Source organism: Chenopodium album, chromosome 14, assembly GCF_948465745.1.
Source record: "Chenopodium album chromosome 14, dcCheAlbu1.1, whole genome shotgun sequence".
In the NCBI taxonomy this organism is placed as follows: Eukaryota; Viridiplantae; Streptophyta; class Magnoliopsida; order Caryophyllales; family Amaranthaceae; genus Chenopodium; species Chenopodium album.
The window spans coordinates 49,157,351-49,172,500 of record NC_137847.1 but is presented as its reverse complement, the minus strand read 5'-3'; the positions used below and the strand labels follow the sequence as shown (position 1 = coordinate 49,172,500).

At 34.3% G+C, this 15,150-nt stretch overlaps 3 protein-coding genes across 6 annotated transcripts in view; 2 read left to right on the top strand and 1 right to left on the bottom strand.

The window, feature by feature from the left end:
• LOC145577415 (RNA polymerase II C-terminal domain phosphatase-like 1) overlaps nucleotides 1-2,032 on the top strand; it is a 10,948-nt gene extending 8,916 nt beyond the window's left edge. For 2 of the 4 annotated variants that reach the window (XM_081634837.1, XM_081634836.1), the window contains exons 14-17: nucleotides 1-81; nucleotides 370-435; nucleotides 588-658; nucleotides 1,107-2,032. The exon at nucleotides 1-81 is cut by the window's left edge and continues 6 nt beyond it. In XM_081634837.1, the coding sequence (XP_081490963.1) occupies nucleotides 1-81; nucleotides 370-435; nucleotides 588-658; nucleotides 1,107-1,212 (324 nt within the window). In that variant the 3' untranslated portion in view covers nucleotides 1,213-2,032. Of the gene's footprint in view, nucleotides 82-369; nucleotides 436-511; nucleotides 659-1,106 lie in introns of those variants that run through there. The other 2 variants (XM_081634839.1, XM_081634838.1) reach the window with 2 other exon arrangements.
• Nucleotides 2,033-3,083: 1,051 nt separating this feature from the next.
• Nucleotides 3,084-7,427, top strand: LOC145577414 (clathrin light chain 1-like). The gene is made up of 3 exons (XM_081634835.1): nucleotides 3,084-3,592; nucleotides 6,582-6,735; nucleotides 6,824-7,427. The coding sequence occupies exons 1-3, from the start codon at nucleotides 3,231-3,233 to the stop codon at nucleotides 7,283-7,285; spliced, it is 978 nt and encodes a 325-aa protein (XP_081490961.1). The 5' UTR covers nucleotides 3,084-3,230; the 3' UTR covers nucleotides 7,286-7,427.
• A 414-nt stretch (nucleotides 7,428-7,841) lies between these two features.
• On the bottom strand, nucleotides 7,842-12,845 carry LOC145579429 (putative serine/threonine-protein kinase). Its single transcript, XM_081636677.1, has 7 exons — nucleotides 12,468-12,845; nucleotides 11,824-11,901; nucleotides 10,523-10,635; nucleotides 9,957-10,167; nucleotides 9,620-9,857; nucleotides 8,832-8,982; nucleotides 7,842-8,565 (listed from the first exon to the last, which is right to left on the bottom strand). Exons 2-7 carry the CDS (start codon nucleotides 11,897-11,899, stop codon nucleotides 8,260-8,262), a joined length of 1,095 nt encoding a protein of 364 aa, XP_081492803.1. The 5' UTR covers nucleotides 11,900-11,901; nucleotides 12,468-12,845; the 3' UTR covers nucleotides 7,842-8,259.
• Between the last annotated feature and the right edge of the window lie 2,305 nt (nucleotides 12,846-15,150).

The following is a 15,150-nucleotide window of genomic DNA, read 5'->3' as shown; positions in this document are numbered from 1 at the left end:
AGAGAGGGTCTTGATGTGGATTTTAAAGGTCAGTCTTCGACTTCAACTAATCAAGTCAACAGAGATGAAATACACATGGAGGTACTAAATCTAGCGTGAGGTTACTTGTGATTTTGTTTTGTTTAATTCCATCTGTCCTGAATAAATTTCTCATAATTTTTTTAGTACTTGCAAAGTTTGTCACCTTGACTAAACATGTGTGTGAAAGGGGGCCTGTGAATAGTCTGACTATGCAGTCATGGGGGGTTGGGACACTTGTATCTGGGCCCAATAAATGATCTCTTTCATGTGACAGTGTAACAAGGTTCTAATGATTTAATCTTGGTTTCACTTATTGATTGTGTCTCTCTGGTCTAAATTGTTATGTAGGTGGAAGTAAATGGACAAGTTCTGGGCAAGGGCACAGGATCATCATTGGATGAGGCAAAGATCCAGGTATTAGCTCTTTCTGTTAAGTCTCTTGCAATCCTCCAATATCTTAAGAGACACTAACACGTGCACTTTCACACAGAGACAGATTGAATGAACTAGAATTGTGTGGCCTCTTTATCAAGGAGATTATGTAATCTTTTTCTGCCTTTTATCAGGCCGCTGAGATGGCTCTTGCAACTCTTAAATCCATGCTGGGTCAAAACACTAAGCGTCCAAGTTCTCCGCGGTTAGTACTCTTAGACTTTTCTGTATAATTAGTTTAGCCTTGTATGCCCAAATCTTATCTGTAGAATAGTTATGGATATTGTTGATGGCCATGGAAAGGCAGGCAGGGTGATTAAATTTGAAATCAAAATTGAATTAACATAATCTCAAGATGGAGTATAGAGCAGCCGAGGGTAGTAAAACTTGAGTTTATGAGTTCTTGATGTATGTTTTTTTTAACATGATACTCCATGCTTCGGCTTTGAGAAAGGGATGGTAGTCTTAGCTGCTTAGATTACAACGAGAAAATACAAATAAATAAATAAAATAAAATAAATTTTTTTTAAAAAAAGATCTTAGTAGACTCTGATTGTACCTCATAAGCTGTGAGCCTGTGACTTTTGCTTGGAATGCTATTGAATTGACTTGCTATAAGAGTTTTTCACACTGTTTGATCATATGAATTACAGGTTGTTGCAAGCGATGACCAGCAAACGCCTAAAACCAGAGTACTCTCGGGTTTTAGAACATATGCCATCTTCAAGATATCCAAGGAATGCATCACCTGTGCCTTGAAACCAAGAATATGCAATGCTTTCTTTTGTGATCAAATGGTGTGGCCATGTACAGTAATATACTAATATCCACACCTGGCACCAGCATTGGGTGCCTGGACCATGGGACCCCCTTCATTCCCCTAAGAACCCAAATTTTCCGATCAGCCTTCTTTGAATACATAAATTTTCTTGACAAACTCGAGTTATTGTGTTGAGGTTGAGTCGAGTGTATGCTTAGAATCAAAATTAAACCATTTTTCCTACTTATCCAATTTACCATTTTTCCTACTTATCCAATTTTGAGATTATTCAATGGTCGTATGGAAAAAATGCTGAAGTCTCTTCATCAGTCTATTCAGTGTATAATCTCTTGGAGAGTCGGATATGATCTTTTGAGATGTCTCTTCACCTCAGGGTTTTTAAGGGGTAAATACTTGACTAGTAGAATGCATGATGTACAGTTGAGACTCATTGCCGTAGAAGATTGGTTAACAAGCATACCTCTTGGCGATTTTGGTCAAGGTGGCTCTTTGCTTGCAGGACAGGGAAGATACATATTTTTGGCTTACATATACATCTGACAATGGCAAACTTGGTCTGGCTGAATTTTGTTAGAAGCCAGTTACATTGACCAATTTCATTCTGATGTATCATAATATGCCTTGTATGATATTCATAGCATTATTATAGCTAGTATTAGTTGCACAATAGGATCATCATATTCTGCAAACAAAACCTATGAAAAGTAGTCATTAGTTGCAGCAATTTTTGTGCAAATTTTGCAAGATCGAACGGAGTTATAAAGAATATTGCCCATTTTCTTTCGGGCAAAGGAGAAATTGTTTACTTCTTGGATATATTTATACTATGCAGTGCTTGATTTTCGAAAGTCTAATAAAGAATGCTCAACAAATATGTTCAAGAAACAAAACTTGAGCATCATTATACAACAACAATGGTATCATATTTATAAGTTTGATCACTTTATAGTTTGGCAGATCTACTAAACTGAAACATATAACAAGGATATTGCAACATATGAGAAATCAATTTGAAGGATGAACTACAGTTTATCGTAAAACATAAGATCATGACTCATGAGGCAATAAAAGTCACCTTTTATATCATACCTAGAATTGATTTAAGTACAACACGATTCAAGTAATAAAATTCATAAAACACAATATATAATTTTTTCACACCATAATTTTTTTTTTCACATTTTATTAAATCATAAAATACAACATATAAATTTTTCAACATGATTGTTAAGTGAATTGAACCTTTAATTAATAATGAATGTAAAAAAAATTAATAATACTACCTCCGTTTCATATTCCATGTAACGATTAGCTATTTTTACTCACATATTATGTCAAATAGTTGGCAGTAATATAAAATGGAGGTACCCGTTTCTTTTTAGTTTACACGTTTCTTTAATCACGTTTGTCCATGCACAAATTCAACCGTTAATAAATTTAATTACCGATAAGCAAAGATTATAAAAAGTTGATATTTTTAATATACATGCACAAATTCAACCGTTAATAAATTTAACCACCGATAAGCAAAGATTATAAAAAGTTGATATTTTGAATATATATATATATATATACCATGGCGAATCTAATAAGACCCCACAAACTTTGTTTTTCATTACGCATTAATCAGAATAATCACAAAACATGGTCAAAGAAAAATCTATAATACTCCGTAGTGATTTTATATAAGTCAAAACGTGTCAACGAAAAAAATAGGGGTATGTAGTATATTACAAAAGGAAATTTTTTAAAAAATGACTTTTAAAAACAAAATTACGTAAAAAATGATTAAATAATTAAAACAGAAGTTTACCGATAATTACTACTTTATGAGTCATATAAAAACTCAGAAACTTTGGAAGCACCAGTAAAATTTCTCAGATCACCGAGATCCGCCATTTTTGTACTCCGAGCTCTCAACCTACTCTTGGAGACCCAAATCTAGAGAGAGAAACTACGCAACAAGGAGAGAGAAATCTAGAGAGAGAAAGTCACCATGTCTTCCTTCGACACCTTCAGCAACGATGGCGATGAGCTCAGAACCACCGATCATCCCTTCGACGATGGTTATGGCGGCTTCGATTCTTCGCAACGCTTCGATTCCTCCGGTTTCGGCCCTGCCATTGATGAGGTTACCGTTGAAACTGAGGTTATCGAAGATGATTCTCCGATGCCGTTTGGTGGAAACCCTAACTATGCTGATTCTCCATTCAGTGATCCGATCCCTGTTTCTAATGGTAATGGAAAACCCTACGATTTGGGAGCTGATGAAGATGGTATTTTCTCCTCTGATGGTCCTGTTCTTCCTCCTCCTGATCAAATGAATGAGGAAGGCTCTGCTCTTCGTGAGTGGCGTCGGTGAGCTTCGATTTCTTAGATTTGATCTTAATTGTTTTGTTTTTGTTAGATCTGATTATTGAATTTTGTTTAGATTTTTGTTCGTGTTGATGATTTTGTTTTGTTTTGAATTTTGAGTTAATGTTGATGTAGAGTGTTTGTTTCAATCTTTAGATGCATATACTATATGATTATAATTGAGTTGGACGTTAATTCTTCTCATTGTGAATTGGATCCAAGCTTGGGAATGAATTTGTTGTTGTATTATTAATCTGTTTGGGAAGTAATTTCATAGAATGTGTATAATATTGATTGGTTAGGTATAAGATTCCGTGTGACTCGAGAGTTTGTAGATATTGCCATCATTGAGATTTTTCTTGCGTTGGCGGCGGTTTTAATTGAATTGTGCTAATCAGGCCGTGAATCTTGTTGTTAGATCTATCTGGAGTTCTAGGATTCGTTGGTTTGTTGGGAAATTTTTGAGATGCTTCCTTAATATGGTGTTATTACATGAGGTACTGCCCAAACATCAGACTATGAAATCCGGATTATGTGAATTATTGTTTTACTAAAGTAGTATCCTTGAGGTGTTAAAAATGAAGATTCAATTAAGGCCGCATTTGGTTAAGAAGAAATGATTTGGAATTGAAAACTTCTTTTTCATTGCTTGGTTTCTTGCTGGGAATGTAAATAGAAGAATAGTAGACTGGGGAGATGGAAAGGGAGTAATTTTCATGGGATAGAGGGACTGAGGGAGGAGTGGAGGAAGATGAGAGTCATAAGACATGTGATGAGTAATGTGGCATTTTCTTCAGTCTTCAGGTAAGTAAAATCTTATCCATTCTCGGGAAGACATAACTGAGCAGGCTAGCTTAATCACTTTTTCAAAAACTTGAAAACTACCTTTCTGGGAAAGATATTCTTCCTCAACCTTAATTTAAAAAATTCAGCATAAGAGTGAGCTGTTCCTGTATTAGTAACATAGACAAGGAAAATATAGAAGGAATTAGGCACTGTACCGTCTGTACATGCTTTCTATGTAGAGCATCTGAGCACACTTGATTACTTATGGTCATGGAATAATGAATTCATGTATAATTTTTCAAAAGAAGCCCCTACTAGCTCTCCCATTCAGCCTCTTAATGACCACCCCCAAACTATTTACAATCTCTCCGCATACTGTATACTGCTCTCAGTCCTCTAACTACACCACTAAAAGCTCATTCCGCTTTGCTAAAGTTTGCAGTACAATCTTCGACTGCATAATTGGCTGTTTCTGACATCATTTATTACAGTACAGTATTGTTTGATAGTAAGTGTTACACCTGATGTAGATGGGAGATATTAAAGAATGGAGGGTTGAAGGGTAGAAAAGAGTGCACCATTCGCCACCGATTTTGGTGTCTGAGCATGTTAGTTTAGGTAGTTCAAACATCGTGTGCTGTACAGCTGTGCAAGTAATTGAAGAATTTTGTTTTGTAGCTTGATGATGTTGCCTAAGTTCGTCCAATTACTCCAAAAGAAGATTGTGATATTAGAAGTTGTCCTGATTCTTAATTCCTTATATTCACTTATAACATGAGGTTATATTATGTAGAACTGAACTATTTTGTAATCTTTACAACTCATACCTAATTAAATATTTAAGCTTCGTGCTGAAGGTTAATTGAGGTAAGATGTGTATCACAATCATATTTTATTGTCTCTATCACTTTGTGTAACTAGGATGACTTTCTAAAGTTGTCTCCTCTTATCTTTATTTTAGGATTAAGTGAGGTTCTGGTGAGCGTGCAATATTTATTGAACTTTATGGATTGTAGATTTTGCTAAGAGTCGCCTTGTATCTGGGAAGAAAGAATCTTTAAACCATTCTCGGATTGACTTTTGCTTATAAATACAATAGCTAAATCCTTTCACAACTTTTAATTGCATTAATTAGTTGATACATGCACCTCATTAGAAAGGCATTTGTTGTTAAATAATGAAAGATATAAAACTAGCAAGAAAGAAATCCAGGTTTTGTTTAAGGCTATCTCTAACTTTCCAGAGGGCTGGTAGGTAATGTTTGTTTAATTAACAGTCATTGTATTGGCTACTGTTGCTTGGTGCTTTAAGCCTTCAATTCTGAATGGACTTATCTTTCTTATTTCTTAGGCTTTGCTCCCAAGGCCCTATCTAATCTCCCAACAATAAAGAAGTTAGATGTGGTGCCACACTGCCTCTAGAGAATTTTCTGGAAAACTGTATTGGACTTATCTATATTTGTTGTAGTTGTAAATTGAACCCATTAAAACTTATTTGAACTTGTGGAACTTATTGGACTTGTTGAAACTTATTTGATGTATGGTTTCTGGAATAAGATACAATAAGTTGAACAGAACGCACCCTAGGTACATCTCCACGCCCAGTTATCCCCAAGACCTTATTGAGCTAGTCTATGACCTGTTGACTAATGGCTATAACGTCCCTATTAATTAGGGTTGAGTAAAGCACATAGTAGACCAATTTTCATTTGGACTGTATTATATAATGGGTTTGCCACAACTTGCAAGTTTTCCAAACTAAATGTAAAAAGTGGACTATGATATTGGGCAATCTGAAATAGAAATGTGATCTTATTTAATGGAAATGGTCAAATGGAGATGACGTGCAAATAGCTAGGCTACTGTGAAATTTGCTGTCTGTGATTAATATAATATATAATATCTGTATCATGCTTGAAATTTTCAGACTACCAATATTACATGTATTATATCTTTCATTATTCAATTCAACAACGATAATACATGTGTTTTTAAAAATCACACACATGTCGCAGGTTAGGGGAAAGGTATATTGGTCCTATGATAACACATGTGTTTGTTCTTCCTTTGACCCTGGCCTTTTTTACTTTGCAAAGAATTTGTAAGCTGGAAAGAATGTTCTATTGTGGTACTCACTTTTGAATTTTTAGATTTTATCAGGAAAATATATTAAATGTTTAAATTTATTTTGGATGGTGGTGGTACAGTCAAAATGCCATTAGGCTGGAGGAAAAGGAGAAAAAGGAGAAGGAAATGAGAATGCAAATCATTGAAGAAGCTGAGGAGTACAAGCGTGCATTTTTCGAGAAGAGAAAACTTAACACTGAAACCAACATAAAGAACAATAGGGACAAAGAAAAGGTATATTTTATATATGCTGCCACGCTCTGCTTTATTGCCAATTTCACCCTTCTCTAAATATATGTTCTATGGGCTTTGCACTGAGCAGATATACTTGGCTAACCAAGAGAAGTTCCATAAAGAAGCGGACAAACAGTACTGGAAAGCAATAGCTGAACTCATTCCTCATGAGGTTCCTACCATCGAGAAGAGGAGAGGAAAGAAAGAAGAAGAGAAGAAGACATCAATCACTGTTATCCAAGGTCCAAAGCCTGGGAAACCCACTGATATGGGCAGGATGCGACAGATACTAGTGAAGCTGAAGCATACACCCCCACCCCATATGATTCCACCAAAACCTGAGCCTGCCAAGGATGGCAAAAATGGAAAAGGCGGGAAAGATGCCAAAACTGGTAAAGATGCAACAAAAAAGACCTCCGGTTCTGAAAAAGGTGCTACTGCCAATGGTACTCAAAAGTCCGAAGCTGAGCAACCAACCCCAGAAGTTGAGCAACCAGCCCCAGAAGCCGAGCAGCCAGCTCCAGAAGCTGAGCCAGTAGCAACTGCTTGATTGATTATACATGAATATGTTGTCCAAATCTCTTTTTTGCTTGTTTTATTTTCATACGGAATCCTAATTACACACTCTTCTGATCCTCCCAATGTCATGTATTATGGAGAAAGAAAATGATGTATTTTTTGTTCCGTGTTCAGTCCTTGAGACTTCTGTCTTTTTTCAGGTGTAGAATTTATATTCTTTAGTTCTCTTATTTGAGGAGTTGGTATCAAGGTTTTAGATTTGTTTTTCGTGTTGTGTTAACAAAAACTCGAAACTGGTTGCTCCTTGAGAACTTTTGCTGTAACAATGTCAATTTGTTAATTTTTTCGTAGCCAATTAATTTGTTAAATTTCAGTTTACTTGCACCTGTAGGCTGTAGTTTATGACATTTGACATGCATTTCAGTTTTGCATTGGAGTGGCAAAGTTTGTAATCTAAACTATTTTTATGGTAATAATACTTCATCTGTCCTTGAAAGCTATGCTTTTCTCACCTTAGAAAAAGAGTTTTAGGAAGTATAAGCTACCCTTGTGAGATGTGTTTGTACTCGAGAATATAAAAAAAAAATAATAAATAAATATTACTTCTGTTTCACATTATTTGCTACAATTGAATTTTTTTTATCTTACAAAAAATACCCGAGTGTTGCTCACAAAGTGAAACGGAGGTAGTAAATAAAAGCACTCAATATAGAATCCCATAAAATTGGCTCTTTTAGAAAAATAATCGCAATGCATCATGGTGTACTGTCAAGCCGTCCTTTTAACACTGATATAGTTGTGCATCTTGGAGATACCACTGAAACAAAATTATTATGCATCATTCTCATGCCGACAGCTGCTAGAAAAAATTAAACATCAAATCTCTTTCTATTAAATCATCAAATAGGATCTATGCGCCAATGTCTGCCATGAAAGGACGCACCGTAATGAATGAGAAACAATACTTTGAAGAATCAATTAAAGAATTATGTCTAACTTCATTCTTCATCTGGGGATCACTTCAGAGATGGTGATGGGGGCAGAGCTAATGTGAATAGAGCTAGAGCCGACAGATGTCTTACCCTTTTGGGTATCTGGAAAGAACCCTGGGGCTGCCAACTCCTTCTCATTTAGACGTGCTTTCGGAGACAGCATTTCAATAACCTGACTCATCAGTGGCCTTCTATTAGCACCAGCTTGGGTGCAGAAGAAAGCCACTATCATGTACCTCATAACCATGTCCTCTGGATATTCCCCCATTTCTGAATCCACTAGCTCCAGTAATCTCCCTTCCTCGTACAATTGCCAAGCCTGGTAAATGAAACCATTATGAGCTAGGTAAACCATATTGTCAACCAGAAAGCATAACAACTTTAAACAAATAGCATGTAAGTACAGGAGGGGGGAAAGATAAAGTATGAACTCAGAATAACTGCACCGGATGTTTGCTAGTAGTCTGAGCATTATGAGACTACCAAGCCACTAGTTATGTTGTTTAAGCATTAATAAATAGCCAGCCAAAAAAGAGATGGAAAGAGAGGAAAGGAAAAGGCTAAGGTGCAACAATAAATGTATACCCATTCGAGAAGAAGTTTATTTGATCCACCCCAATTTGACTTGGAACTGCTTTGACCACTAACTATTTCAAGTATAAGCACACCAAAGCTGTAAACATCTGCCTTCATTGTCAGATGACCACCCATAGCATATTCAGGTGCCAAATAGCCACTGCATCATAATCCCAAAAAATGAGTAAATTTAGGACTCCACAAATTTTCACGCCTTTTCAATCCCATTTGTTTTGGAATCGAGTGCACAAAGCAGAACCAATGTTAAGGTGAGAATAATGAACTAATAATGTATAGGGCCAAGATAAAGATTCATTTTGAATCATCAATGGTCACAAATCATCAAGTTGAACTCAAAAGTGGGAAGCTGACACCCCACCTAAAAAGATATTTATGGTATAAAGCATTTAGCACAGGATGGGGTAGGTGCAAAACCTCAAATATGGAGTAGTTGACCATGACTTGGTTAAGTAACTAATGTTTTATACAACGCATTTTACAAGTCCGATCTTAATAAGTGTGAACCTAATAAATGGAGTGACTGACCATGACTTGGTTAAGTCACTAATGTTTGGTTAAGTCACTAATGTTTTATACATTGCATATTACAAGTCCGATCTTAACAAGTGTAAACCTTCGAAATGGAGTAATTGACCATGACTTGGTTAAGTTACTAATGTTTTATACAATTCATATACAAGCCCAATCTTATTAAGCAAGCACTTCCTGTCAGATGAACAAAGGAATGGAAGTATAACTAATAGAGAAAAAGCCTTGACAAAGTAAATAATACGTACGTTGTTCCAGCTATTCTGGTGCTGATATGAGTAATATCGTCAGGGAAAAGTTTAGCCAACCCAAAATCGCCAATCTTTGGTAAAAAGTCTTTATCAAGGAGTACATTACTTGCTTTGATATCCCTATGCACTATATGTGGCACAAGTTCTTCATGAAGAAAAGCAAGAGCCTTGGCAGTACCCAAACATATAGCAGACCTCTTATCCCAATTCAGTTTACTACGATCACTGGTATAACCTAATAGAGTAACAGTTAAAATACAAATTTTTGCAAAGACCATCAAGTCAGAATCACTAAGAGGCTGCTCAGCTTATTCTATAAAAATTTTGATCTTACCTATTAATGCACGGTCGAGACTGTTATTTACAACAAACTCATACACTAAGATGCGGTTAGCTCCTTCGACACAACATCCAATTAACTCAACTAGGTTCGGGTGCCTGACATTCGAAATAGTATTTATCTCAGTCAAAAATTCACGCAATCCTTGTTTTGATTCAGCAGAGAGTGTTTTCACAGCAACTTGCAGTCCACTTTTGAAGGTTCCCTAGCCAAAATAAACAATTAGATCAATAAGTATCATTTAGTCTTCTTGGAGAACCAATTGTATTTGATAGAGTACATTTGAACAACAATAAAACAACTAATCACTTGCATACACGCAACTGAAATTATATTTCACAGAGTGTATGGCTACATAATTACAGAAAGGAGTATAAATACAACATTAAGAGAGAACTTGAAAAAAATAGGAATTGTGAGGGCATGGAGATGAATTAAATGACAACTTGGGAAAAAGCGACTAAGAGTAAAATATTCAGCAGTCAATCCAAACACTAAGCAGCTAAGCACCATAAAAGTGATAAAACCACAACACAACCACAAGGATATACATCGATTACCTTATATACTGTTCCAAAGCCTCCACGCCCTATTTTATTGCTCAAATTAAAATTACTTGTTGCTTCTCTTAATTCACTGTATGAAAAGTGTCTGATGTTCTTAAGCAACTGCCCTGTTTACAAAATAAAAGAAATTATATTAGCTTCAAAAGGGAAAAGGTATTGAATAAAAAGGGGACAATATGGCTTCTTAAATTGTCACAATAATACTGACAGTTAAAAACAAGATCAATAAGAAAGATGTAACTCAACCTAAATTCAGGGTGATAAATTCTGTGTGCATGGATTCATGGGAAAATGAATGTGCAACTTACATGGCTAAACCACTCATTCAAAAAGAACCATCTCACAATACAATCAAAGAATTACTAAACATTAACATGTATCATGCATGATATATTCATATATGTAGAAAAAAGTGGAACTACTAGCGGGAACTTGAGACTGAACCAATCACTCATAAGTCATAACACCAACAAAACAGATATCACTTATTCAATTGTGACTCGTGTCGCATGAAAATATAACCATTCCATAATTGCACCTTCCTCAAACTGACCACATTTGACTTTTATGATCAAACCTTGTACTAGCTAACCATTGTTATGGATAGCTACCTAAGGGTAGAACATATACAAGATATAATCCTACAGAAATATCCACTGAGAATCTAAAAGGTCTTATTAAACCTTCGACAACAAAAGTCAAAAAAAAATTCCTGGTCTGAGTATCTATGTAGCATGAAAATGACTTGGGTTTTGGTTAAGGAAGCGTTTTGAAAACATGAATTCCTTAAGTTTCAACCATTTCCAGGCTTCATTAACAAGGAAAAGGTGGGGTTTCAGAAACTAGGAAATCTCAGGTGTTTGCATGCTTCCAGTAGTATTATACTTATCATGTCACTTCAACCAATTCTTTACCATTACATGTGCTCATGCTTACTTGTGAGAGTTGTGTACTTTTGACTGCAACGTTTTGGGGCAGAAAAAATGGCCCTACATTCCCATGTTATAAAGATAGCCTCGACTGATCATTAGTCATTAAGTCAATACAAGAAGCTATTACATTCTACTACTCAATACCAAGAAACCCCTTCACTACAAGAAGGGAATAAAATAAATTAATCCTAGACATAACTAGAATAACTTCTACTGACCATTTAGTGAGTCAGTGAGCAACATTATCACGATTACAATGAACTAAATCAACTAAATTTTAAACATATTGTAGAAATTACACAATATTGAACATGTATAGTAGTAAATAGTTAAGATAATATTATGTTTCTTAGTAAAGCTTACCGTCTACTTCGCTCAGATGTGCAGCAGGATTCTTTTTCTTCTGTGAAGAAGGGTTTCCAAAGCAGCCACAGTTCATATCTGCTTGTTTGCAAGATGTATTACAAAGCTCATATGAGACAAATCATTAAAGACAAAAAAACCCCAGAAATTGTCTGTACCCAGAATTAATACAGGAATTTAGGTAATATAAGTATAAAAAATACAAAAAAAAAATTTCCAAGTAACATTAAATTATTGAAGCAGCTTTTGCAGAAACCCATCCACATGATCAGCAACATAAAACTATAGTACGGAGTATAAAATTTTACCTCAGCCCACCAAAATATAAATCATACTGTATCATGATTATAGAATTAAATTATCCCCACAGACTGAAAAATGAAAAAAAAAAAAACAAAAAACCCATCATTCCTTTCTTAATCAAAATTGGAGTAATGAACTAAATCTTAGTTTACCTAAATTACTTGAACTCAAAATTGAGCTCAACCTCATATCGAAGATAAAATGTCAAAGAAACCCAAATAAATTAAACCATAATCAGCAACAAACTTACCCAAAAAGATCTAAGACAAAAAAACACCATGATCAGAATTTCAAGCATAATTCAACATAAAATCAAAATAGAACAGTAGATAATTAATTACCTTGTGCTTGCAGAAGATGATGATGGCAGTTATCATTAAAAGGGCTTTAAAATCTGAACTTTAATACTAAAATTGATTAAACCCCTTCAACCCTTTTGATTTTTTTGGATTTTATAGGTAACAAACAAAAAAGTTTCCAATAGTTTTTTTATAAACAAAAAAATTAAAAAGATGGGTTTTTATGGCAAGAAAATGGTCCAAAAAAATTGATATAAAAAGAAAAAAAATGAATTTAATTTTATAATTCAGAAATGTCTTTATCTTGCTACCCTCTTACATAAGCTGGAAATGGAAAAGGTAGGAGAGAGAATAGAAACCTGAAACTAAGTGGTTGGATATGCAGTATGAGAAATATTTTCACTCGTATAAAACTTTTAATTTCCAAATGTTGATACATTTTCCTATTTTTGGTCCACAATTTGGCCATTGTGGTTGAGTGTGTACACATTCGAATTTTCATGCAATTTGTGTTTTTGACTTTTCGTTTGGTTTCATGTTTGAAGCTGTCATATGTTTCGTAGTCATGACTTTAAGATTACTGCAACTTGTTCGTAGAATACTAATTAGTGATTACCAACTTCGCTAACTTGTCCACTCGTATACATATGGCGACTATGACGTCACGATATTCTTAAATTTTTATGGTCATATTACCCATATGTATAAAGAAGACGGACAAAAAAAATATTATATATATATTACAAAGAACACAAGCATAATATGTTGTTTGGATATGAGCTATATATTCTTTACATTATAAACTACAAAGTACGGAGTATATTCTTTACTATTTGTTGATTAGAAATATTCTTTGGATTTCAACAATACAAAGTATGTTTTTTTAATTGAATAATATGTTCTTTTATGCCCACATTCGTTTGTTCCTTTGGGTATGATATTTGTTTTACCACTAGATTAGTACTCGTGTGATGCACGAATTAATTAGAATAAAAAAAATATCAATAAAAGAGTGTAAAATAATTAATCACAAAATGAGGGTTTTTGAAAAGAGAAAAATCATTAATATGTTTTTGATTAATTGATGTTCACATTTTTATTTATTTTAAAGAATTATTTTTTCCAATTTTGAATTTCGAAAGACAAAAATAGAAAAAAAAATGATGATGTCATAAGCAAATTGGAGGAAAATTTTTTAATGATAAAATGACATGTGTACACAGGTGATGTAATCGGTTGTTTCTTTAGTTATAGTTATAGATAGATTGTGTTATTTTCTTTACAAATAATATGTTATTTTCTATATATAACCCATGTTCTTTACAATTTATAACAATGTTCTTTTTGCTATACTTTTTTACTAGGTGCACCATGCGGTGCATAGATCAGGAATTACGAGTTGACTTGTGACAGTTCTAACCAGATATAACATTTATTTACATATTACATTTAAAAAAAAAAGTATTTTATTCGCTCTATCCCTTGAAAATTGTCCGATTTTTATTATTAGTTTGTTGTTGTGCTATTTTCTTGCTTCCACTTTACATTTTTATTTAAAAAGTTTGTATACATTTGGGTGTAAGGTGCATTGAAGGATATTTTCTAATCATTTAATATGTTTTGGTCATTTTAAAATCTTAAATTAGGCAATATTAAATGAGCAAAAAAAACTACCCTTGGGTGCATCTATATGACCTACCTTTATGTTCGCCTAGGTGTATATAAAAGATATTTTTATTTGCCCCAACTTGAACAACACAATTATCAATGCAAAACTTTAACTACTACATTAAGTACAATTACAATTATCAAAGATCTTTATTCACGAATAACAGTAAGTACAATTACAAAAAAAAAAAAAAAAAAAAAAATACCTCCGATTTTTTTTTTAATTGCAACTTTGGGGTATTATTTGAGAGATATAAAATATTCCAAAGTTGCAACTAAAAAAAATCAGAGGTAGTACTTGGTAAATATATATATTGAGACTATTTTAACAAGTATTTATATAACTATATTTGATCTTATTATATATAAAGCATAAATATTAGGCCTTGTTCTTTTGAGCTTCTGGGTAGAGCAGAGCGGATTAAATTTCAGCATAGCAGAGCAGATTTCAACATTATTATTATTATTATTACTATTGTTTTGGGTGTTTTTGTCCCCCGGGAGATTTACGACTCGAAGACTGGTCTGGTAGCGCCAGTACCTGCAAAATAACGAAGACTCCAGGTGGTTGGAGCTCCGCTTCCGACGATCAAGTTAGACCGTGCGGGAGAGAGTAAAAAATGCGAAAAAGGTAAAAGTGAGATCTTCTCGGATTCCGAGATCAGGTGATTTCTCTGATGTAAGAGAATGTCAGGAATATTGTAATAATTGTATCTGTCCCACAAATGGGGGAAATCTCCCTATTTATAGGGACATTGGGAAAAGTGCCCTTATTAGGTCATTATGACCTAATTTGGTGGGCTGCACCGTAATACGACTTTTTCGGGATTTGGGCCAGAATGGCAATCTTTATCCCATTTATCAAGCTGACACATGTCATAAAAGGAGAGGTCCATTTGGGCCTCCCGGAGGCTGACACGTGTCGACTTCTGATAAGGCCACGTGTCCTGGGTATTTTTACTCAAAACAATTATTATTACTATTACTATTATTAAGTGCATATAACATTGATTTAGGTGAGTGAAAACATAAATAAATGTGTACCGTATTTAACATA

Bases quoted from the DNA above. Each gene is read 5' to 3' on its own strand.
- LOC145579429 (XM_081636677.1), bottom strand. From the start codon at position 11,899: ATGAACTGTGGCTGCTTTGGAAACCCTTCTTCACAGAAGAAAAAGAAT. The intron at 10,636-11,823 runs GTAAGCTTTACT...TTTTGTAAACAG, and splicing joins ACATCTGAGCGAAGTAGACG to GGCAGTTGCTTAAGAACATC. The intron at 10,168-10,522 runs GTAATCGATGTA...TATTTTGGCTAG, and splicing joins GCTTTGGAACAGTATATAAG to GGAACCTTCAAAAGTGGACT.
- LOC145577414 (XM_081634835.1), top strand. From the start codon at position 3,231: ATGTCTTCCTTCGACACCTTCAGCAACGATGGCGATGAGCTCAGAACC. The intron at 3,593-6,581 runs GTGAGCTTCGAT...GTGGTGGTACAG, and splicing joins GCTCTTCGTGAGTGGCGTCG to TCAAAATGCCATTAGGCTGG. The intron at 6,736-6,823 runs GTATATTTTATA...TGCACTGAGCAG, and splicing joins ACAATAGGGACAAAGAAAAG to ATATACTTGGCTAACCAAGA.